Consider the following 24868-nt stretch of genomic DNA (forward strand, 5'->3'; position numbering starts at 1 on the left):
TTAAGGTTATTGTTTAATATTTGAGATTCCAGCCCACATATACGAATGCTGTCAATCATGTTTGTCGACGTACGATTGAATCATCTCATTGGCATACACGACCAGTGTAACCCATGGAATTTGGTCGCAAGATAGTAAAGTTCAGTGTGGCGATCGGGTCGTGAATAAAGCGCCGTTAGGTCAGGTATCGAATAGTATGGCACCGTAGGTCAAAGATAGGTAAGTTGTGGAAGATAAGGCAGTGGGTTCGAGGATAGGTAGGTTGAGGGAGATAGGACAGTAGGTCGAAAAGAGAGAGGTTGAGGGAGATAAAGCGGTGGTTCGAGGATGTGAAAGTTGGGGAGATAGAGCAGTGGGTCGAGGATAGGATGTTTGAGGGAGCTAGGGCAGTGGGTTGAGGAAAGAAAAGTTGAAGGAGGTCGGGCAGTAGGTCGAGTATAGATAGGTAAGTAAGTAGATGGAGGTAGGACAGTGGGTCGAGGACGGTTTTAAGTGTTCTTTATTTAACGGAGTAATTTTGGCTCGCAAACGACAAAAGTTTGCCGACCTCTGGTTTAGACGTCAAAGCCAGTGAAGTTAAACAGTCATCCCATCACAAATCCGCCACCCACTGCCCTGTCTCCCTCGCCCAACTGCTCCACCTCCCTCCACCTTCCTACCCTCGACCCACCGCCCCATCTCCCTCAGCCGTCCTATCCTCGACAGACTGTCCTATTTCCCATCCCCTTCAACCTGTTTCTCCTCAACTTTTCTTTTCTTCATTCACTGCACTATCTGCCTCAAACTTTCCACCCTCGACCCACTGTCGGATCTCCATCAACTTACTTACCTTCGACCCACGACGCTACACCACTCAGCCCCTAACCTAACGGCGCTACAATCACGACTAGATCGTCAAAAAGAACTCTACTATCTTGCGACCAACCTCCATGTGTTATACTGGTCGAGTATGCCAATGAGATGATTCAATCGTACGTCGACAAAACATGATTGACGGCATTCGTAAATGTAGGCTGAAATCTCAATTGGTAATCAATAACCATAATGAGTGGCTTAAAAATGTGCAACTAATTTAGCTACTGGTGGCCTCGGGTTTGAGGTGACTGTTTTTAAAATTTCGAAAGGTCATTCGATATCGACATGCCTGACTTCATTTTCAGAAACTCATTTAATGTTGCTTGTATTTCCGTTCAAGACAAAACGATGAGGAAATAATAAAATATTTGCACGCTTAGTCGTTTTCAACGAATGTTCTGCCATATTCTGTTGTATATACAAATTTCTTTTACGTGACTGAGAAAGCTGAAAAGTCAAAAACAGTCAAAAATATGAGTCGCTCAGTGAGTGTAATCCCTTCCAAACTATTTTAGAGCCATGAAATGTTTTGTCGTAGCTAGCGTTACCAACTTCCCTTTAATTCAGCGTATAGTCCCAAAATTTAGCTTATCTTATCTGCAACTTAATGAAGTTGCAAAGGACGCAGTTAGTACGTAATCTTTGGCATCGCTTTTACTATAAAATGTTGAAGAAAAATACTTTATACGGACCAGAACACCATTGCTTATTTCGGATCAGCATCATATTTGTCACGAGACTGACGACATGGCCAATTATTAAGGGCATAAAACGTCCTGTTGAAATTTAGAAATCTGTTATTCCCAACAAAAAACCATCAGTAGCCCAATAAGTAAAACATTTTTAAACTGCCAATTAAGGTTATTGTTTAATATTTGAGATTCCAGCCTACATATACGAATGCTGTCAATCATGTTTTGTCGACGTACGATTGAATCATCTCATTGGCATACACGATCAGTATAACCCATGGAAGTTGGTCGCAAGATAGTAAAGTTCAGTGTGGCGATCGGGTCGTGCTTAAAGCACCGTTAGGTCAGGTATCGAATAGTATGGCACCGTAGGTTAAAGATAGGTAAGTTGTGGCAGATAAGGCAGTGGGTCCGAGGATTGGTAGGTTGAGGGAAATAGGACAGTAGGTCGAAAAGAGAGAGGTTGAGGGAGATAAAGCGGTGGTTTGAGAATGTGAAAGTTGGGGAGAAAGAGCAGTGGGTCGAAGATAGGTAGGTGGCGTAGTGGGCCGAGGATAGAATGTTTGAGGAAGCTAGGGCAGTGTGTCGAGGATAGGAAAGTTGAAGGGAGTCGGGCAGTATCGAGTATAGATAGGTAAGTAAGTAGATGGAGGTAGGGCAGTGGGTCGAGGACGGTTTTAAGTGTCTTTAACGGAGTCATTTTGGCCCGCAAACGACAAAAGTTTGCCGACCTCTGGTTTAGACGTCAGAGCCAGTGAAGTTAAACAGTCATCCCATCACAAATCCGCCACCCACTGCCCTCTCCTATTCTCGATCCTCTGCCCTGTCTCCCTCGCCCAACTGCTCCACCTCCCTCAACCGTCCTATCCTCGACAGACTGTCCTATTTCCCATCCCCTTCAACCTCTTTATCCTCGACTCATTGCCATATCTCCTTCAACTTTTCTTTCCTTCATCCACTGCACTATCTGCCTCAAACTTCCCATCCTCGACCCACTGCCGGACCTCCATCAACTTACTTATCTTCGACCCACGACGCTACACCACTCAGCCCCTAACCTAACGGCGCTACAATCACGACTAGATCGCCAAAAAGAACTCTACTATCTTGCGACCAACCTCCATGTGTTATACTGGTCGAGTATGTCAATGAGATGATTCAATCGTACGTCGACAAAACATGATTGACGGCATTCGTAAATGTAGGCTGGAATCTCAATTGGTAATCAATAACCATATTGAGTGGCTTAAAAATGTGCTACTAATTTAGCTACTGGTGGCCTCGGGTTTGAGGTGACTGTTTTTAAAATTTCGAAAGGTCATTCGATATCGACATGCCTGAGTTCATTTTCAGAAACTCATTCAATGTCCCTTGTATTTCCGTTCAAGACAAAACGATGAGGAAATAATAAAATATTTGCACGCTTAGTCATTTTCAACGAATGTTCTGCCATATTCTGTTGTGTATACAAATTTCTTTTACGTGACTGAGAAGGCTAAAAAGTCAAAAACAGTCAAAAATATGAGTCGCTCAGTGAGTGTAATCCCTTCCAAACTATTTTAGAGCCATGAAATGTTTTGTCGTAGATAGCGTTACCAACTGCCCTTTAATTCAGCGTATAGTCCCAAAATTGAGCTTATCTTATCTGCAACTTAATGAAGTTGCAAAGGACGCAGTTAGTACGTTATCTTTGGCATCGCTTTTACTATAAAATGTTGAAAAAAAATACTTTATACCGACCAGAGCACTATTGCTTATTTTGGATCAGCATCATATCTGACACAAGACTCACGACATGGCCAATTATTAAGGGCATAAAACGGCCTGTTAAAATTTAGAAAACTGTTATTCCCAACAAAAAAAAAATCAGTAACCCAATTAGTAAAACATTTTTAAACTGCCAATTAAGGTTATTGTTTGATATTTGAGATTCCAGCCTACATATACGAATGCTGTCAATTATGTTTTGTCGAAGTACGATTGAATCATCTCATTGGCATACACGACCAGTGTAACCCATGGAAGATAGTAAAGTTCAGTGTGGCGATCGGGTCGTGAATAAAGCGCCGTTAGGTCAGGTACCGAATAGTATAGCACCGTAGGTCAAAGATAGGTAAGTTGTTGCAGATAGGGGAGTGGGTCTGAGGATAGCTAGGTTGAGGGAGATAGGACAGTAAGTCGGAAGGAGAGAGGTTGAGGGAGATAAAGCGGTGGTTCGAGAATGTGAAAGTTGGGGAGAAAGAGCAGAGGGTCGAGGATAGGAAAGTTGAGGGAGGTCGGGCAGTGTTTCATGGAGATAGGGCAGAGGGTCAGGGACAGTTTTAAGTGTTTAACGGAGTACTTTTGGCACGCAAACGAAAAAAGTTTGCCGACCTCGGGTTTAGAATTCAGAGCCAGTGAAGTTACTGCCCTTTCTCCCTCTACCTTCCTATCCTCGACCCACCGCCCTATCTCCCTCAACCGTCCTATCCTCGATCCACTGTCCTATTTCCCCTAAACTTCCTATCCCCTTCAACCTTTTTATCCTCGACTCATTGCCATATCTCCCTCAACTTTTTTTCCTCTATCCACTACACTATCTGCCTCAAATTTCCCACCCTCGACCCACTTTCCGATCTCCATCAAGTTACTTATCTTCTACTTATCTTCGACCTACGACGCTATACCACTCATCCCCTAACCTAACGGCGCCATAATCACGACTAGATCGTCAAAAAGAACTCCACCATCTTGCAACCAACTTCCATGTGTTATACTGGTCGAGTATGCCAATGAGATGATGCAAACGTACGTCGACAAAACATGATTGACGGCATTCGTAAATGTAGGCTGGAATCTCAATTGGTAATCAATAACCATAATGAGTGGCTTAAAAATGTGCTACTACATAAGCTACTGATGGCGTCGGGTTTGAGGCGATTGTTTTTAAAATTTCGAAATGCCATTCGATATCGACATACCTGAGTTCATTTTCCAAAACTCATTCAATCTCGCTTGTATTTCCGTTCAAAGAAAAACGATGAGGAAATAATAAAATATTTGCACGCTTAGTCATTTTCAACGAATGTTCTGCCATATTCTGTTGTATATACAAATTTCTTTTACGTGACTGAGAAGGCTAAAAAGTCAAAAACAGTCAAAAATATGAGTCGCTCAGTGAGTCTAATCCCTTCCAAACTATTTTAGAGCCATGAAATGTTTTGTCGTAGCTAGCGTTACCAACTGCCCTTTAATTCAGCGTATAGACCCAAAATTGAGCTTATCTTATCTGCAACTTAATGAAGTTGCAAAGGACGCAGTTAGTACGTTATCTTTGGCATCGCTTTTACTATAAAATGTTGAAAAAAAATACTTTATACCCACCAGAGCACTATTGCTTATTTTGGATCAGCATCATATCTGACACAAGACTCACGACATGGCCAATTATTAAGGGCATAAAAAGGCCTGTTAAAATTTATAAAACTGTTATTCCCAACAAAAAAAAACATCAGTAACCCAATTAGTAAAACATTTTTAAACTGCCAATTAAGGTTATTGTTTAATATTTGAGATTCCAGCCTACATATACGAATGCTGTCAATCATGTTTTGTCGAAGTACGATTGAATCATCTCATTGGCATACACGACCAGTATAACCCATGGAAGTTGGTCACAAGATAGTAAAGTTCAGTGTGACGATCAGGTTGTGAATAAAGCGCCGTTAGGTCAGGTACAGAATAGTATAGCACCGTAGGTCAAAGATAGATAAGTTGTTGCAGATAGGGAAGTGGGTCCGAGGATAGCTAGGTTCAGGAAGATAGGACAGTAAGTCGGAAGGAGAGAGGTTGAGCGGGATAAAGCGGTGGTTCGAGAATGTGAAAGTTGGGGAGAAAGAGCAGAGGGTCGAGGATAGGAAAGTTGAGGGAGGTCGGGACAGTTTTAAGTGTTCAACGGAGTACTTTTGGCACGCAAACTCCCTCAACCTTCCTATCCTCGACCCACCGCCCTATCTCCCTCAACCGTTCTATCATCGATCCACTGTCCTATTTCCCCCAAACTTCCTATCCCCTTCAATATCTTTATCCTCGACTCATTGCCATATATCCCTCAACTTTTCTTTCCTCTATCCACTACACTATCTGCCTCAAATTTCCCACCCTCGACCCACTTTCCGATCTCCATCAAGTTACTTATCTTCGACCTACGACGCTATACCACTTAGCCCCTAAGCTAACGGCGCTACAATCACGACTAGATCGACAAAAAGAACTCCACCATCTTGCAACCAACTTCCATGTGTTATACTGGTCGAGTATGCCAATGAGATGATTCAAACGTACGTCGACAAAATATGATTGACGGCATTCGTAAATGTAGGCTGGAATCTCAATTGGTAATCAATAACCATAATGAGTGGCTTAAAAATGTGCTACTACATAAGCTACTGATGGCGTCGGGTTTGAGGTGATTGTTTTTAAAATTTTGAAATGCCATTCGATATCGACATACCCGAGTTCATTTTCCGAAACTCATTCAATGTCGCTTTTATTTCCGTTCAAGGCAAAACGATGAGGAAATAATAAAATATTTGCACGCGTACTCATTTTCAACGAATGTTCTGCCATATTCTGTTGTATATACAAATTTCTTTTACGTGACTGAGGAGACTGAAAAGTCAAAAACAGTCAAAAATTTAAGTCGCTCAGTGAGTGTAATCCCTTCCAAACTATTTTAAAGCCATGAAATGTTTTGTCGTAGCTAGCGTTGCCAACTTCCCTTTAATTCAGCGTATAGTCCCAAAATTGAGCTTATCTTATCTGCAACTTAATGAAGTTGCAAAGGACGCAGTTAGTACGTAATCTTTGGCATCGCTTTTACTATAAAATGTTGAAGAAAAAAACTTTATACGGACCAGAACACCATTGCTTATTTCGGATCAGCATCAAATTTGTCACGAGACTGACGACATGGCCAATTATTAAGGGCATAAAACGGCCTGTTAAAATTTAGAAATCTGTTATTCCCAACAAAAAACCATCAGTAGCCCAATAAGTAAAACATTTTTAAACTGCCAATTAAGGTTATTGTTTAATATTTGAGATTCCAGCCTACATATACGAATGCTGTCAATCATGTTTTGTCGACGTACGATTGAATCAACTCGTTGGCATACACGATCGGTATAACCCTTGGAAGTTGGTCGCAAGATAGTGAAGTTCAGTGTGGCGATCGGGTCGTGAATAAAGCACCGTTAGTTCAGGTATCGAATAGTATGGCACCGTAGGTTAAAGATAGGTAAGTTGTGGCAGATAAGGCAGGAGATAGGACAGTAGGTCGAAAAGAGAGAGGTTGAGGGAGATAAAGCGGTGGTTTGAGGACGTGAAAGTTGGGGAGATAGAGCAGAGGGTCGAGGATAGGTAGGTGGCGTAGTGGACCGAGGATAGGATGTTTGAGGGAGCTAGGGCAGTGGGTCGAGGATAGGAAAGTTGAAGGGGGTCGGGCAGTAGGTCGAGTATAGATAGGTAAGTAAATAGATGGGGGTAGGGCAGTGGGTCGAGGACGGTTCTCAGTGTCTTTAACGGAGTCATTTTGGCCCGTAAACGACAAAAGTTTGCCGCCCTCTGGTTTAGACGTCAGAGCCAGTGAAGTTAAACAGTCATCCCATCACAAATCCGCCACCCACTGCCCTTTCCTATTCTCGATCCTCTGCCCTGTCTCCCTCGCCCAACTGCTCCACCTCCCTCAACCGTCCTATCCTCGACAGACTGTCCTATTTCCCATCCCCTTCAACCTCTTTATCCTCGAATCATTGCCATATCTCCTTCAACTTTTCTTTCCTTCATCCACTGCACTATCTGCCTCAAACTTCCCACCCTCGACCCACTGTCGGACCTCCATCAACTTACTTATCTTCTATCTTCGACCCACGACGCTACACCACTCAGCCCGTAACCTAACGGCGCTACAATCACGACTAGATTGTCAAAAAGAACTCTACTATCTTGCGACCAACCTCCATGTGTTATACTGGTCGAGTATGTCAATGGGAATATTCAATCGTACGTCGACAAAACATGATTGACGGCATTCGTAAATGTAGGCTGGAATCTCAATTGGTAATCAATAACCATAATGAGTGGCTTAAAAATGTGCTACTAATTTAGCTACTATTGGCCTCGGGTTTGAGGTGACTGTTTTTAAAATTTCGAAAGGTCATTCGATATCGACATGCCTGAGTTCATTTTCAGAAACTCATTCAATGTCGCTTGTATTTCCGTTCAAGACAAAACGATGAGGAAATAATAAAATATTTGCACGCTTAGTCATTTTCAACGAATGTTCTACCATATTCTGTCGTATATACAAATTTCTTTTACGTGACTGAGAAGGCTAAAAAGTCAAAAACAGTCAAAAATATTAGTCGCTCAGTGCGTGTAATCCCTTCCAAACTATTTTAGAGTCATGAAATGTTTTGTCGTAGATAGCGTTACCAACTGCCCTTTAATTCAGCGTATAGTCCCAAAATTGAGCTTATCTTATCTGCAACGTAATGAAGTTGCAAAGGACGCAGTTAGTACGTTATCTTTGGCATCGCTTTTACTATAAAATGTTGAAAAAAAATACTTTATACCAACCAGAGCACTATTGCTTATTTTGAATCAGCATCATATCTGACACAAGACTCACGACATGGCCAATTATTAAGGGCATAAAACGGCTTGTTAAAATTTAGAAAACTGTTATTCCCAACAAAAAAAACATCAGTAACCCAATTAGTAAAACATTTTTAAACTGCCAATTAAGGTTATTGTTTAATATTTGAGATTTCAGTCTACATATACGAATGCTGTCAATCATGTTTTGTCGAAGTACGATTGAATCATCTCATTGGCATACACGACCAGTATAACCCATGGAAGTTGGTCACAAGATAGTAAAGTTCAGTGTAGCGATCGGGTCGTGAATAAAGCGCCGTTAGGTCAGGTACCGAATAGTATAGCACCGTAGGTCAAAGATAGGTAAGTTGTTGCAGATAGGGGAGTGGGTCTGAGGATAGCTAGGTTGAGGGAGATAGGACAGTAAGTCGGAAGGAGAGAGGTTGAGGGAGATAAAGCGGTGGTTCGAGAATGTGAAAGTTGGGGAGAAAGAGCAGAGGGTCGAGGATAGGAAAGTTGAGGGAGGTCGGGCAGTGTTTCATGGAGATAGGGCAGTGGGTCGGGGACATTTTTAAGTGTTCAACGGAGTAAACGAAAAAAGTTTGCCGACCTCGGGTTTAGACTTCAGAGCCAGTGAAGTTACTGCCCTTTCTCCCTCAACCTTCCTATCCTTGACCCACCGCCCTATCTCCCTCAACCGTCCTATTCTCGATCCACTGTCCTATTTCCCCCAAACTTCCTATCCCCTTCAACCTTTTTATCCTCGACTCATTGCCATATCTCCCTCAACTTTTCTTTCCTCTATCCACTACACTATCTGCCTCAAATTTCCCACCCTCGACCCACTTTCCGATCTCAATCAAGTTACTTATCTTCTACTTATCTTCGACCTACGACGCTATACCACTCAGCCCCTAACCTAACAGCGCTACAATCACGACTAGATCGTCAAAAAGAACTCCACCATCTTGCAACCAACTTCCATGTGTTATACTGGTCGAGTATGCCAATGAGATGATTCAAACGTACGTCGACAAAACATGATTAGCGGCATTCGTAAATGTAGGCTGGAATCTCAATTGGTAATCAATAACCATAATGAGTGGTTTAAAAATGTGCTACTACATAAGCTACTGATGGCGTCGGGTTTGAGGTGATTGTTTTTAAAATTTCGAAATGCCATTCGATATCGACATACCTGAGTTCATTTTCCGAAACTCATTCAATCTCGCTTGTATTTCCGTTCAAGGAAAAACGATGAGGAAATAATAAAATATTTGCACGCTTAGTCATTTTCAACGAATGTTCTGCCATACTCTGTTGTATATAAGAATTTCTTTTACGTGACTGAGAAGGCTAAAAAGTCAAAAACAGTCAAAAATATGAGTCGCTCAGTGAGTGTAATCCCTTCCAAACTATTTTAGAGCCATGAAATGTTTTGTCGTAGCTAGCGTTACCAACTGCCCTTTAATTCAGCGTATAGTCCCAAAATTGAGCTTATCTTATCTGCAACTTAATGAAGTTGCAAAGGACGCAGTTAGTACGTTATCTTTGGCATCGCTTATACTATAAAATGTTGAAAAAAAATACTTTATACCGACCAGAGCACTATTGCTTATTTTGGATCAGCATCATATCTGACACAAGACTCACGACATGGCCAATTATTAAGGGCATAAAACGGCCTGTTAAAATTTAGAAAACTGTTATTCCCAACAAAAGAAACATCAGTAACCCAATTAGTAAAACATTTTGAACTGCCAATTAAGGTTATTGTTTAATATTTGATATTCCAGCCTACATATACAAATGCTGTCAATCATGTTTTGTCGAAGTACGATTGAATCATCTCATTGGCATACACGACCAGTATAACCCATGGAAGTTGGTCACAAGATAGTAAAGTTCAGTGTGGCGATCGGGTTGTGAATGAAGCGCCGTTAGGTCAGGTACCGAATAGTATAGCACCGTAGGTCAAAGACAGGTAAGTTGTTGCAGATAGGGAAGTGGGTCCGAGGATAGCTAGGTTGAGGGAGATAGGACAGTAAGTCGGAAGGAGAGAGGTTGAGGGAGATAAAGCGGTGGTTCGAGAATGTGAAAGTTGGGGAGAAAGAGCAGAGGGTCGAGGATAGGAAAGTTGAGGGAGGTCGGGCAGTGTGTCATGGAGATAGGGCAGTGGGTCAAGGACAGTTTTAAGTGTTTAGCGGAGTACTTTTGGCACGCAAACTCCCTCAACCTTGCTATCCTCGACCCACCGCCCTATCTCCCTCAACCTTCTTATCCTCGATCCACTGTCCTATTTCCCCCAAACTTCCTATCCCCTTCAACCTCTTTATCCTCGACTCATTGCCATATATCCCTCAACTTTTCTTTCCTCTATCCACTACACTATCTGCCTCAAAAAAAAAACGAAAAAAGTTTGCCGACCTCGGGTTTAGACTTCAGAGCCAGTGAAGTTACTGCCCTTTCTCCCTCGACCTTCCTATCCTCGACCCACCGCCCTATCTCCCTCAACCGTCCTATCCTCGATCCACTGTCCTATTTCCCCCAAACTTCCTATCCCCTTCAACCTCTTTATCCTCGACTCATTGCCATATCTCCCTCAACTTTTCTTTCCTCTATCCACTACACTATCTGCCTCAAATTTCCCACCCTCGACCCACTTTCCGATCTCCATCAAGTTACTTATCTTCGATCTACGACGCTATACCACTCAGCCCCTAAGCTAACGGCGCTACAATCACGACTAGATCGTCAAAAAGAACTCCACCATCTTGCAACCGACTTCCATGTGTTATACTGGTCGAGTATGCCAATGAGATGATTCAAACGTACGTCGACAAAACAGGATTGACGGCATTCGTAAATGTAGGCTGGAATCTCAATTGGTAATCAAAAACCATAATGAGTGGCTCAAAAATGTGCTACTACATAAGCTACTGATGGCGCCGGGTTCGAGGTAATTGTTTTTAAACTTTTGAAATGCCATTCGATATCGACATACCTGAGTTCATTTTCAGAAACTCATTCAATCTCGCTTGTATTTCCGTTCAAGGCAAAACGATGAGGAAATAATAAAATATTTGCACGCGTAGTCATTTTCAACGAATGTTCTGCCATATTCTGTGGTATATACAAATTTCTTTTACGTGACTGAGAAGACTGAAAAGTCAAAAACAGTCAAAAATATAAGTCGCTCAGTGAGTGTAATCCCTTCCAAACTATTTTAGAGCCATGAAATGTTTTGTCGTAGCTAGCGTTGCCAACTTCCCTTTAATTCAGCGCATAGTCCCAAAATTGAGCTTATCTTATCTGCAACTTAATGAAGTTGCAAAGGACGCAGTTAGTACGTAATCTTTGGCATTGCTTTTACTATAAAATGTTGAAGAAAAATACTTTATACGGACCAGAACACTATTGCTTATTTCGGATCAGCATCATATTTATCACGAGACTGACGACATGGCCAATTATTAGGGGCATAAAACGGCTTGTTAAAATTTAGAAATCTGTTATTCCCAACAAAAAACCATCAGTAGCCCAATTAGTAAAACATTTTTAAACTGCCAATTAAGGTTATTGTTTAATATTTGAGATTCCAGCCTACATATACGAATGCTGTCAATCATGTTTTGTCGACGTACAATTGAATCATCTCATTGGCATACACGACCAGTTTAACCCATGGAAGTTGGTCGCAAGATAGTGAAGTTCAGTGTGGCGATCGGGTCGGGAATAAAGCGCCGTTAGGTCAGGTATCGAATAGTATGGCACCGTAGGTCAAAGATAGGTAAGTTGTGGCAGATAGGGCAGTGGGTCCGAGGATAAGTAGGTTGAGGGAGATAGGACAGTAGGTGGAAAAGAGAGAGGTTCAGGGAGATAAAGCGGTGGTTAGAGGATGTGAAAGTTGGGGAGATGGAGCAGTGGGTCGAGGATCGGATGTTTAAGGGAGCTAAGGCAGTGGGTCGAGGATAGGAAAGTTGAGGGAGGTCGGGCAGTAAGTCGACTATAGATAGGTAAGTAAGTAGATGGAGGTAGGGCAGTGAGTCGAAGACAGTTTTAAGTGTCTTTAACGGAGTACTTTTGGCCTGCAAACGACAAAAGTTTGCCGACCTCTGGTTTAGACTTCAGAGCCAGTGAAGTTAAACAGTCATCCCATCACAAATCCGCCACCCACTGCCCTTTCCTATTCTCGATCCTCTGCCCTGTCTCCCTCGCCCAACTGCTTAACCTTCCTATTCTCGACCCACCGCCCGATCTCTCACCGTCCTATCATCGACCCACTGTCCTATTTACCATCCCCTTCATTCTCTTTATCGTACGTCGACAAAACATGATTGACGGCATTCGTAAATGTAGGCTGGAATCTCACTTGGTAATCAATAACCATAATGAGTGGCTTAAAAATGTGCTACTAATTAAGCTACTGGTGGCCTCGGGTTTGAGGTGACTGTTTTTAAAATTTCGAAAGGGCATTCGATATCGACATGCCTGAGTTCATTTTCAGAAACTCATTCGATGTCGCTTGTATTTCCGTTCAAGACAAAACGATGAGGAAATAATAAAACATTTGCACGCTTAATCAATTTCAACGAATGTTCAACCAATGAGATGATTCAATCGTACGTCGACAAAACATGATTGACGGCATTCGTAAATGTAGGCTGGAATCTCAATTGGTAATCAATAACCATAATGAGTGGCTTAAAAATGTGCTACTAATTAAGCTACTGGTGGCCTAGGGTTTGAGGTGGCTGTTTTTAAAATTTCGAAAGGTCATTCGATATCGACATGCCTGAGTTCATTTTCAGAAACTCATTCGATGTCGCTTGTATTTCCGTTCAAGACAAAACGATGAGGAAATAATAAAACATTTGCACGCTTAGGCAATTTCAACGAATGTTCTGTCATATTCTGTTGTACATACAAATTTCCTTTACGTGACTGAAAAGGCTGAAAAGTCAAAAACAGTCAAAAAATATAATTCGCTCAGTGAGTGTAATCCCTTCCAAACTATTTTAGAGCCATGAAATGTTTTGTCGTAGCTAGCGTTACCAACTGCCCTTTAACTCAGCGTATAGTCCCAAAATTGAGCTTATCTTATCTGCAACTTAATGAAGTTGCAAAGGACGCAGTGACTACGTTATATTTGGCATCGCTTTTACTATAAAATGTTGGAGAAAAATACTTTATACTGATCAGAGCACTATTGCTTATTTCGAATCAGCATCATATCTGTCTCAAGACTCACAACATGGACAATTATTAAGGGCATAAAACGGCCTGTTAAAATTTAGAAAACTGTTATTCCCAACAAAAAAAAACATCAGTAGCCCAATTAGTAAAACATTTTTAAACTGCCAATTAAGGTTATTGTTTAATATTTGAGATTTCAGCCTACATATACGAATGCTGTCAATCATGTTTTGTCGAAGTACGATTGAATCATCTCATTGGCATACACGACCAGTGTAACCCATGGAAGTTGGTCACAAGATAGTAAAGTTCAGTGTGGCGATCGGGTCGTGAATAAAGCGCCGTTAGGTCAGGTACCGAATAGTATAGCACCGTAGGTCAAAGATAGGTAAGTTGTGGCAGATAGGGGTGTGGGTCTGAGGATAGCTAGGTTGAGGGAGATAGGACAGTAAGTCGAAAGGAGAGAGGTTGAGGGAGATAAAACGGTGGTTCGTGAAAGTTGGGGAGGAAGAGCAGAGGGTCGAGGATAGGAAAGTTGAGGGAGGTTGGGCAGTGTGCCATGGAGATAGGGCAGTGGGTCGAGGACAGTTTTAAGTGTTTAACGGAGTAGTTTTAGCACGCAAACGACAATAGTTTGATGACCTCGGGTTTAGACTTCAGAGCCAGTGAAGTTACTGCCCTTTCTCCCACAACCTTCCTATCCTCGATCCACCGCCCTATCTCCCTCAACCGTCCTATTCTCGATCCACTGTCCTATTCCCCCAAACTTCCTATCCCCTTCAACCTCTTTATCCTCAACTCATTGCCATATCTTCTTCAACTTTTCTTTCCTTCATCCACTGCACTATCCGCCTAAAACTTCCCACCTTCAACCCACTGTCGGACCTCCATCAAGTTACTTATCTTCGACCTACGACGCTATACCACTCAGCCCCTAACCCAACGGCGCTACAATCACGACTAGATCGTCAAAAAGAACTCCACCATCTTGCAACCAACTTCCATGTGTTATACTGGTCGAGTATGCCAATGAGATGATTCAATCGTACGTCGACAAAACATGATTGACTGCATTCGTAAATGTAGGCTGGAATCTCAATTGGTAATCAATAACCATAATGAGTGACTTAAAAATGTGCTACTAATTAACCTACTGATGGCGTCGGGTTTGAGGTGACTGTTTTTAAAATTTTGAAAGGTCATTCGATATCGACATGCCTGAGTTCAATTTCAGAAACTCATTCAATGTCGCTTATATTTCCGTTCAAGGCAAAACGATGAGGAAATAATAAAACATTTGCACGCTTAGTCAATTTCAACGAATGTTCTGCCATATTCTGTTGTACATACAAATTTCCTTCACGTGACTGAGAAGGCTGAAAAGTCAAAAACAGTCAAAATTATAAGTCGCTCAGTGAGTGTAATCCCTTCCAAACTATTTTAGAGCCATGAAATGTTTTGTCGTAGCTAGCGTTGCCAAATGCCCTTTAATTCATCGTATAGTCCCAAAATTGAGCTTATCTCATCTGCAACTTAATGAACTTGCAAAGGACGCAGTTAGTACGTAATCTTTGGCATCGCTTTTACTATAAAATGTTGAAGAAAATACTTCATACGGATCAGCATCATATTGTCACAAGACTTACGACATTGCCAATTATTAAGGACATAAAACGGCCTGTTAAAATTTAGAAAACTGTAATTCCCAACAAAAATCCATCAGTAGCCCAATTAGTAAAACATTTTTAAATTGCCAATTAAGGTTATTGTTTAACATTGAGATTCCAGCCTACATATACGAATGCTGTCAATCATGTTTTGTCGACGTACGATTGAATCATCTCATTGGCATACACGACTAGTATAACCCATGGAAGTTGGTCGCAAGATAGTAAAGTTCATTGTGACGATCGGGTCGTGAATAAAACGCCGTTAGGGTATCTTGATAATAAATCCTGTATCGATCTAAACGGCAAGATGTCAAATGCAATCACCAAAAAAGCGGGGATAAGACAGCGATGTCCTCTGAGTATGTTGCTCTATGCAATAAGCGTCGAGCCCCTGGCAAGATCTGTGCAAATGAATACAAACATCCACGGTATCAAACTGGGTAAGTACGAACACAAATTAGACTAATACGCTGACGATTCAACTTTTACAGTAGCAAACCATATATCAATAAATGAAATTTTCCAGGAACTACGCAATTTTCAGCTCGCACCGGTCAAAAAATTAACAAACAGAAAACCGAGTTCCTATGTATTACGAAACCTTCTCAAATTTTAATGTGCAACTCTTCATATGGACAATATATTAAAGATGACGTCAAAATATTGGTGGTAAACTTTGGACAAAAGCGACCGGCCAAAATGTGGGACGAACTCGAACGTAAATTATCTCGGACACTAAACTATATAAAATCTCGGCGGATGACGTGGTATGGAAAATCGGTGGTTATCAACTCGTTAATCATGTCTGTAATACTATTCCACGCGAAGGTGAAAACAATGCCAATGGGAAATATAAAAACATTTCAAAAATTAATTTTCAAATTTTTGTGGTTCCCGGAAAAAATAGAATCAATCAATAGGAAGAAGATGCAATTACCTTGGAATCAGGGTGGAATTAACATGACTAACATGAAAGCAAAAGTAGAAGCCTGTCTTGTAGAAAAATTGAAGACACTCGTGAGCGGTAGTAATCTTGACCAATTTTGGCATTTCGAAGCCCTGTATTCTTTGGGCTCAAAAATAAAGATCGTAAATAAGGAGTTGTACAGTAATTCGATGCCTCACGATATCTCACTACCTGCATATTGGACATACCTACTAGAAATTTTTCGATCGGTGAATTTTTCGCACGATGAATGGGAAATAGCCAAACACAGAGACATTTATCTAAAACTTAAGAAAACTGTTTAGACCAGCGACAAGATACCATCAATTGGGAGGAGATTCATCTTTTACAAAGAGATGATCGTTCCTATTATACAAACGCGGAACGAGTCTGCTCCTATCGAATTGCACGGGAAGGCTATTTTTTTGGGGATAGATTAAAAGGAACAACTCTTGGATTTGGACCAACTGGAATCTTAAAAATGATGAACTGCAAGTTCTGTAAAATTGCGTCTGATAGCACCAACCACCTATTTTTCCAATGTAGTATAATAACGGCATATATTGCAGAAATTACCGAGATCCTGAACAGCCTTCTTAGCAATTCCATCACGGTGTCAAAGGAGCACATATACTATAACAGCTACAATGGTTTGCACAGAATACTGGTTACAAAATGTTTCGTCATCCTAAAAAACATTGTAATAAAACAGAAGGTCCAGCTAGACATAGGAAACAGGTATTTGGTATTTGGTAAACAGGTACTGATAAAAATATAGTAACAGCGATAACACTAAAAATTGCAGAATTCTTTTTTATAATGGATAACAAATTCAAAGATATACAATTTCTCGGACTCAGGACAAATTGGAAAGAAATACTAAACGGGTATTCCTCGACGTAACATTTTAAAGAATGATGGCGTTTCTCCAGCCACCACAAATGGTAGACCGAACACAATGGCGAAACCGCCCATTTTTAGCCTTGCTAATACCATCCAATATAAGCGGATGTGATGAATCCGGAGCCTCACGGTGGAAGTCATGCCGCGTCCCGTACGCGGTATGTACGGGAGCCGGGTGGCGGGAGTTGTGCTGTGCCCCGTATGGCATAGGCGGAATCCTTGGGTGAAAGTTATGCTGTGCTACACGTAGCATATACAAAAACCCCGGGGCGAAAGTCTGTGCTCTTTTGGTGCATGGCACATACCGAAGCCTCCAGAAGTAGATGATTACTGCATGCAGTAATGGAGGGTATTCATTATCGCCACTGAGCAGTAATATGCTTACGAGGCGATATACCTCTATGGCTCGGATATGACGTGTCTCTAAGACACTGATCCGAGTTTGAAAAAATTTCTGATCCGCAAAGTTAGAAAAGGAAAAAAAAAAATAAATAAATAAAAAAAAAAAAGCGCCGTTAGTTCAGGTACCGAATAGTATCGTATAGCACCGTAGGTCAAAGATAGGTACCGGTAAGTTGTGGCAGATAGCGCAGTGGGTCCGAGGATAGGTAGGTTGAAGGAGATAGGACAGTAGGTTGAAATGAGAGAGGTTGTGGGAGATAAAGCGGTGGTTCGAGGTTGCGAAAGTTGGGGAGATATAGCCTAGCAGTGGGTCGAGGATAGGAAAGTTGAGGGAGGTCGGGCAGTGGGTCGAGTATAGGTAAGTAGATGGAGACAGGGCAGTGGACAGTGGGTCGAGGACAGTTTTAAGTGTCTTTAACGGAGTCCTGAGGCTCCGTACGGAGCACTTTGAGAACCCAAAGTCTACGTAGTAGGATATAACAATGCGAACAACTAAGTACCGGTAACGAATGTTTCTCTGACTTTTGATCTCTTTAATTCTTCCTCTTTACACTCTACCATTGCAAAATTATTGGTACTTTTCTCAAGAATGGTTTTGCGAGTTTAGGACTTATATTTACCAAAACACAACTAAAATCTAACAAATAACACGCGAAAACCGACAAAACGAGGTAATATCACAACCACGAGAGACTGTCTGAATGGCAAAAGTATCTGAGCGCTTCTGAAACATTTATTGTTACTTCAATTTTGCACTTATGCTGATTGGTCAATGTTACGTCAGTAAATAAGGAAGTGTATACTCGGGGAAACATTCATAAAATATAATCAGATATTTATAAAGTTGTTATACATAAATACCCTGCACAGACGCGATTCTCATATTTATGGAAAATTTAAATTGTTTCGCGACCCAGAGCGGAGGACTCCGCGACCCAAATTTGGGTCGCGACCCCGTAGTTGCGAACCCCTGCTCTAGAACACTGGTTCTCAACCAGTGGGCCATGGCCTCTGGTCCACAGGAACATTTAAAGGTGGGCCATAGACCTATTAAAAATTGCTAGAGTTGCTGATAAAGTTGGTTAAATTTGATGGTAGTAGCAATGGATGCATAGTTATTGCTTTTTGCTGATTTTCATACCGTCTCGAATGGAGCCCAAACTGACTTTGCTTCAAGCTTGTTGATCACCAAACTTGCACACCTCCGTTGTGTCACCCAACCCGCAGGATCGCTCTTCTTGATTGAGAATTTACTCTAATCTTTATTATTCAAAGAATCAATAACACTTACTAACTTGGTGAAGCTTTTTAGGAATCTGCCCTAATATGGATGACAAATTAAATGTCATCTACAGTATCACAGTATTAAGGAAGCTTGATAACTATTGTTCATTGCAGCTTGATAAAAATACTCTCACATTCGATTAATCTTCTGTATTTCACAGTTCAACAGCAGCATAATTTGGGATCTCAGCGAGCATCCAGTCTATCAGATCTTGCTGCAACGGATCCTTCTGTGCAAAGTATGATGGAAAAGGGTTTATGGGATGCTGATGCAGGCATTACGTTATCAGGTAGATGTTGTTTGTTGCTCTTACTATTAACAGGGCAACTCATACAATCTAAAAATTTCTTAATTACTTCAATGAAAATAAAAACAAAATTTGTTTGAGTATGTTGTAAGCCTACCCAAAAGTTATGTTCCCTCTAGAACAGGGTTGTGCAACCTGTGGCCTGCGGGCCAAATGCGGCCCACAAGGGAAATTGTGTCACGGAAAAGTGCCAATTTTGAATGGTGTGCTGCCTGCGGAACGAGTTTTCAATTTAGTTTAATCTGGTATGTGCGAGTAATTACAATCCCTTTCCCTTGCAAAGCCAACACTTGAGTTCAATTTATTATCTATGCCTATGATAACAATGCTCTCACAGATAGCTTGTGCAAAACAAACAACTGAAATTTTATTGTGCATGCAACTACTGGAAAGCCTATGTTAAATGAAGGTTCGGCCAACGGTTTTACCCAGATATTTGTATCTGGCCCTCTTGTATAAGCAATTGCACACCCCTGTTTTAAAATATGAATTTTTTGCAACATTATCATGTAAAATTAAAATAGCTTAGGGAGTGTTACGGTACTACTTGGGAACTGACGTAAATGTGATGAAAAAAAGAGATGCTTTTGATCGATGTTATGACAATGCCACTGTTTCATGCAATAATTTATGTTATCTGGATATTATTTTCTATTAAATTGAATTTTTTTTTTTCAAAATTGATCCAAATCGCTTTGATTTATTAAAATTCTGAAACTTACATCGCTGATGCTGGTAAACAGCTCGTTTGGCGCTTCATAAGTGTGTGTACTAATATGGAGGGAACTAATTTTGTTTGCCTACTTTACATCGAGTTGTATAAAGGGACGAAGGCTATGGGCAGTGGGTATATTCACTTGGCTAACACAGACAGTCCCCGAACTCGTAATCGAACTAAAATAAAAAAATTGCAATAAAATTATGGCCTAACTCTAACCTGGTACACACACTACGTGAGTACAGCTCTTTTAATATGCATAGTGACGACATCACAAAATTCATCAGTTTTAAATAGATTTTTTGATATGTTATTACCACAGGTGCCAACAAATACAGAAATATTAACCCAGCTGGTCAATCTCAGGCATTGGCTGAACAAAGCAAAGAACTTCTGCAAGAAAGCAAAGCCAAACATCAAGCCATGGTGGCTCAGGTAGCACGGGTGAAAATGATTTCTACTAATTTCAATAATTCTTTTTTTATTAATTTATATTAAGTAAAAGACCTGTCTTGCATAGTATTTTGTTGTGTTCAGTTTTAATTGCATAATATTACATACTAATTTTTAAATAATTTTTCATTCAATTATAAAGAGTACAGCGCTTTTACGAGTGGCACGATGACGTAGCAGTTGAAGCTTTAGGCGTAATTGTGCTGGCATTGTAAATTACATATCTTGGGTACAAATCCCATGCCCCCACTTCACCCAGGGTGTAATAAGTAGAGTGAGCGGCGCTCCAGAAGTGTGTGTACCATTATGGAGGTAAATAATTTTGTTCGCCTACTCCACATCAAGTTGTGTAAAGGGACTGAAACCTATTGGCAGAGGATATATTGACCTGGCAAACAAACAGTCCCGAACTTAAAATAATGAAGATTGTAATAAAAATAATTCCCTAATTTTAACCTGGTACACATACTACTGGAGTACCGGCTAGGCAATGGCGAACCGGTAAGGTGCCGGTTCTGCCAAATAATAGTAGCTCCGAGCATATTAGATATCAGCATCTGCTTGTATAAAACCAGCAAAAGGACGTGAAAAATATATAATCAACAGATTACTTTCACATGGTTCATGATTTACAGGTTATTGATGGGTGGAGAGGAGAGACAGATATTGAGGTTAATAATGCAGGAAATTTTTACGATGAAGAAAGTTTTATTTCAAGTGGAGTTCAGTGCATTGAGCCACAGAGGAGAAATTTCCTCGATTCTTTAATGTGTGGATGGGATGAGGAAGAATGTGAAGAAACCACAGAGGATCAATGTTCAAAATTGTGCAGAATAGAAACAGTTTCAGCTTATAGATGGGAATCACCAAGAAACAATTCACCAGAAAAAAGTCTTTTCTATTACAGACTTGTAGAATCTTATGTTCCATTAAAATATTCCGTCACCAAATTTTGCCCATGCAGTAAAAAAGCAGTTGATGATTCTAAAGCTAGTTTGCCATCATCAAGTGAGAAAGGTTCCTTGACGGAAGATTGTAGACCGAAAGTTAAATCATGTATTAACCATGACTGCAAAGATATGAATGAAAAAGACCTAGTCAAGGGGAACGGTAGCATGCCAATTTCGATCATAAACGCCAAATCAGGCCAAAATCAAGAGTAGAAAATGTTTGGAATTCATACCATAAAACTCGTTCAAACAGTAGCAATCCATCCGCAAAATCATCAAAATCTCAAAAAAAAAATTCCAGAGAAAGTTCGGACAAATCATCGAATGAATTGAGCCTTGATACGTCTTCAAGTACAATGGTATATAAGAATGCCCTAGACTGGGCAAAAACGGGAGACAATCATACTGTACAAAACGCTATATCAGGCATCAAAGAAATGTTTAAGGCAGGAGAACTACCTTGTAAAAGATGGAGATATCAGAATTCATGCGCAGGTTCCATAAGAACAGCAGAGAGCTGTAGGAAAAACAAAAAGGAAGTTGTTAATAGTAACAAAGAAAGAAAAGCTACCCAAGAAAAAACAGTTAAGAGAAAGGTGAATGTATTTGGGATTTCCACTACAGGGAACTAGAAGCTGTAATTTAAAACTAGTATCGGTAATATTTGTGCTGTGTTGTAATTTATTAAATTCATTGCTGTTGTAATTGTTTTTTTTTTGCTAAAAAATCTTGGTTGAATTGAAATATATCATTGTTTTTTGTTTTTTTTCCAACCTGTATTGCCGTTTATTACTTTTTTAACAAGTTTTTGCATCACATGCAGGCACATAACATGGTTTCGATGGGAGTTGATGCAAAATCACAACACGTATATGAGAACAGATGACTCATACTCACTCAGACATCGTCCAAATTCAGCCTCATCAATAGCTCATAAACTGTCATCTTCAGCGAATGCATCTACCAATAATAGTTCTTGACCACCTCAGGTGCCATGACCACCAGAAAAACCTAAACCTGTTGAAAGAGTTGTTCCTACTGTGAGAAAACAATTAGGTGAGTTCTCTCATTATCATTGATGGAGTAGAATTGTATAAGTTTTGAAATCCCAACTAACATCAGTTAATAATGCCTGGCAGTGGAGTCTGGTCACTGGTCAGAGTTTGGTGTTTTTGTTGATATTGGAGTCAAAGCTGTATTTCAATTTCACGTTGAAAATTGTTTCAATTGTAGCATAGTATAGTATTCTAGTATGTGTCTAATTTTGAGTAGGCTGCGTTTGGACTCAACTTGTGTGCAAAGTTTTATTAGGAATGGGGCAACAAATTGGCTTTTTTAATTTTGCAGATCTATTCTTATTAGGAATCAATTTCACACACTATATTTACATTATCTAGAATTATTACATTATTCGTAGATGAGAACAGAATCTCCAACTTTAAAATTTCCCTCAAGTAAATTGAATTATGTCATGATTCTCCTCGTAAATACAAAAAAATGGATGATACAGTAATAAATGAATTTCCATTAACAATTTTTGAAGAAACTTCTGCTTTTTTTGTTTGATTACCATATTTATTTCACAATTTGACTTGTTTTCAGAATTTTTTCGTAGATTTCAATAATATCTTGTGATATTATATTTGCTTGTGTGTTGTGTTTTTATTGGTTTGCATTGCTTATTGTTTTTGAATAGGAAATACTAAAATCACTCGAACGGGAAGTCACCCAATGTTGACGGGTTTGTCCCCAAATCCTTCTACTATGACAGTGAATGATGATAGCCTTCAACTTGACTTTTACAACAGTTTCAAATATGACAACTCGACAGGATCAACTAGTATCGTAGAGAAACCACAAGAGTATCACACTGTGGGAAATACAAATGGTGGTAAGTTGTTTTGTAATAGCTTTAGTAAGAAAGCAAGTTGGATTACAAATTCCGATGTAAAATAAAGGTTCTTACGCTATTATTGAGTTATAGTGTAAAGGAGGGTTTCCCAAACTGGGGTCCATAAACCCTTAGGGGTCGGTGATGACTGCACAGGGGGTCCGCAAAGATATTGAAAGAGTCCTAAACATGGATACAAATGGATTGTAATCTTATCAAATTTCTGTTAGTTTTATTTCGTTTTAAAGTATCTCAAAATTTATTTATATATAAGTTCTAAAATTCTAATAAATTCTACTAGTTAAATTTGAGTCTGTGATATTTCTTACTGTTCTTCATGAGAATATCATGAATTTTTAAAGTGCTATAATAAATAATCATTTTTTTTAGCTGTAAATGTTGTATCAAGACCATCCAGTGCCAAACGACCGACTTGGAAACCTTGAACCAATTTCTACTTCATCTGTGTGTTCTATTCAGATAATGACATCAAAGATTTGTTCTGTATCGATTCGATTCTTATTTTTATTCCAAATGTTATGCAATACGATATTCAACAATATCAAAGTGAAATGCTGAACCAAACTAATTTTAACCATATTAAGTATTAAATTTTATATAGATATTATTAACCACTATTATTTTTTATTTTCATTATTAGAAACTGGTATTTCATTTATTACATATATAGCACATTAATTCTGTTCCTGATGTTTAGTAGTATTGCTAAATTAACTGATGCTCTCATATTGTTTGAATAGACTATTAGTCTTTGAAAGCATCATTTAGTTTATTGGTGCTCTATGTTCTCGCTTAATTAAAACAATACATAACAAGATAAAGAAGGTTGATAGAAAATTAATGAAATTTCACCCGCTTTTGACACTTTCAGAGATTCTAGCATTGTTTCTGTAAAGCAACAGCACTGTGATTTCTCTAAAGTGATGAACTGCTGTATTACCAGTAACTTGAAATGTTCTACGTTTTTGTACTTATCACATTTGTTTCTAGATGTTTTTAACTCTTGTATACTACTTTATTGTATTCTTCGCTGTAATTACCTATATTAATCCGCAAATTCTCTTACTAAATATTTGTTTTATAGGATTTATACTAATGTGAGTACATTACACCTTTTATACCTGTCGAAATTGATTTTCCTATTATGCCAAACTGTGGTTACTATTTCTGTTTTTTCCCCTTTTTTCTCGCTTGGTGAACATACTTAATTGTATAATTTATATTATAGTGGCAAAATGTTATTTGGTCTATAACATTGAAGAGCTGTACTTAAGACCATCAAATTTTTACATTTATTTGAATGTTTTGCGTCATTGTTTTTTGTATTGTACTAATACCAGTTAACATTGTTTGCTGCATTTAGTGAGAAAGAAATCTTTTTCAGTGATTCAGTGAGCAACATTTTTGCTACACCAAGATAATTTATCAATGCAATCTGGTAAACAAATATTAGCAAGTATTGCTCATGAATTCTGTTTCTTTTCAGTACAATATACATGTAGGCTCATGGACGAGTTTTAGTAGTAAATTGAAAGTGAAATGCCCACTTCTGAAAGAGATTTCAAACTACATGCTTGGATTTGATTATATATTATTCATATTTACATTCTTCACGAGTGAATCTTCTATTGCAACGTTGTCGAATTGTCAGTCAGACAATTGAAGTGCCCAGTGAACTTAAAACATTTAGCATTTTAGCGAGTTATGAAGACGAACCCAGCGCATTCATACATTATGGGTGGGTTAAGCATCATCCAACTCACTAGGAGTGGCTCGTCATTATATATATAGCAGGGATGGCGAACCACTGACCCGTTTGTGACCCACCGCGTTTTATTCGTGACCCACCAAGGCACGAATAAAATAAAAATACCAACATATCAGTGATGAAGTTTGATAAAACCCGCCTTAAATTAATCCTGCAAAAACTAAACTATTAT

At 39.7% G+C, this 24868-nt stretch overlaps 2 protein-coding genes and 1 long non-coding RNA gene across 5 annotated transcripts in view; 2 read left to right on the plus strand and 1 right to left on the minus strand.

Annotated features, from left to right (window-relative positions):
• Positions 1–24868, minus strand: part of LOC144419940 (MAM domain-containing glycosylphosphatidylinositol anchor protein 1-like) — a 363818-nt gene that overhangs the window by 259755 nt on the left and 79195 nt on the right. The window lies entirely within an intron of this gene.
• Positions 17555–21251, plus strand: LOC144419835 (uncharacterized). 3 transcript variants are annotated; one of them, XM_078109928.1, is made up of 4 exons: positions 17555–17661; positions 18749–18877; positions 19936–20048; positions 20702–21251. In XM_078109928.1, exons 2-4 carry the CDS (start codon positions 18829–18831, stop codon positions 21227–21229), a joined length of 690 nt encoding a protein of 229 aa, XP_077966054.1. In that variant the 5' UTR covers positions 17555–17661; positions 18749–18828; the 3' UTR covers positions 21230–21251. The 3 variants fall into 3 exon arrangements, with proteins under 3 accessions (XP_077966054.1, XP_077966053.1, XP_077966055.1); XM_078109927.1 differs by lacking the exon at positions 17555–17661 and adding an exon at positions 17668–18337; XM_078109929.1 differs by lacking the exon at positions 17555–17661 and adding an exon at positions 17672–17805.
• On the plus strand, positions 21446–24532 carry LOC144419836 (uncharacterized). Its single transcript, XR_013474293.1, has 4 exons — positions 21446–21612; positions 21840–22072; positions 22713–22907; positions 23298–24532. It is a non-coding gene; the product is annotated as an uncharacterized LOC144419836 (long non-coding RNA).

Source organism: Styela clava, chromosome 2 (assembly GCF_964204865.1).
Source record: "Styela clava chromosome 2, kaStyClav1.hap1.2, whole genome shotgun sequence".
In the NCBI taxonomy this organism is placed as follows: Eukaryota; Metazoa; Chordata; class Ascidiacea; order Stolidobranchia; family Styelidae; genus Styela; species Styela clava.

Excerpts from the sequence above, each read along its gene's own strand:
- LOC144419835 (XM_078109928.1), top strand. The coding sequence starts at position 18,829 with ATGATGGAAAAGGGTTTATGGGATGCTGATGCAGGCATTACGTTATCA. Across the intron at positions 18,878-19,935 it reads TGCAGGCATTACGTTATCAG|GTGCCAACAAATACAGAAAT; the intron begins GTAGATGTTGTT and ends TTATTACCACAG. Across the intron at positions 20,049-20,701 it reads ATCAAGCCATGGTGGCTCAG|GTTATTGATGGGTGGAGAGG; the intron begins GTAGCACGGGTG and ends CATGATTTACAG.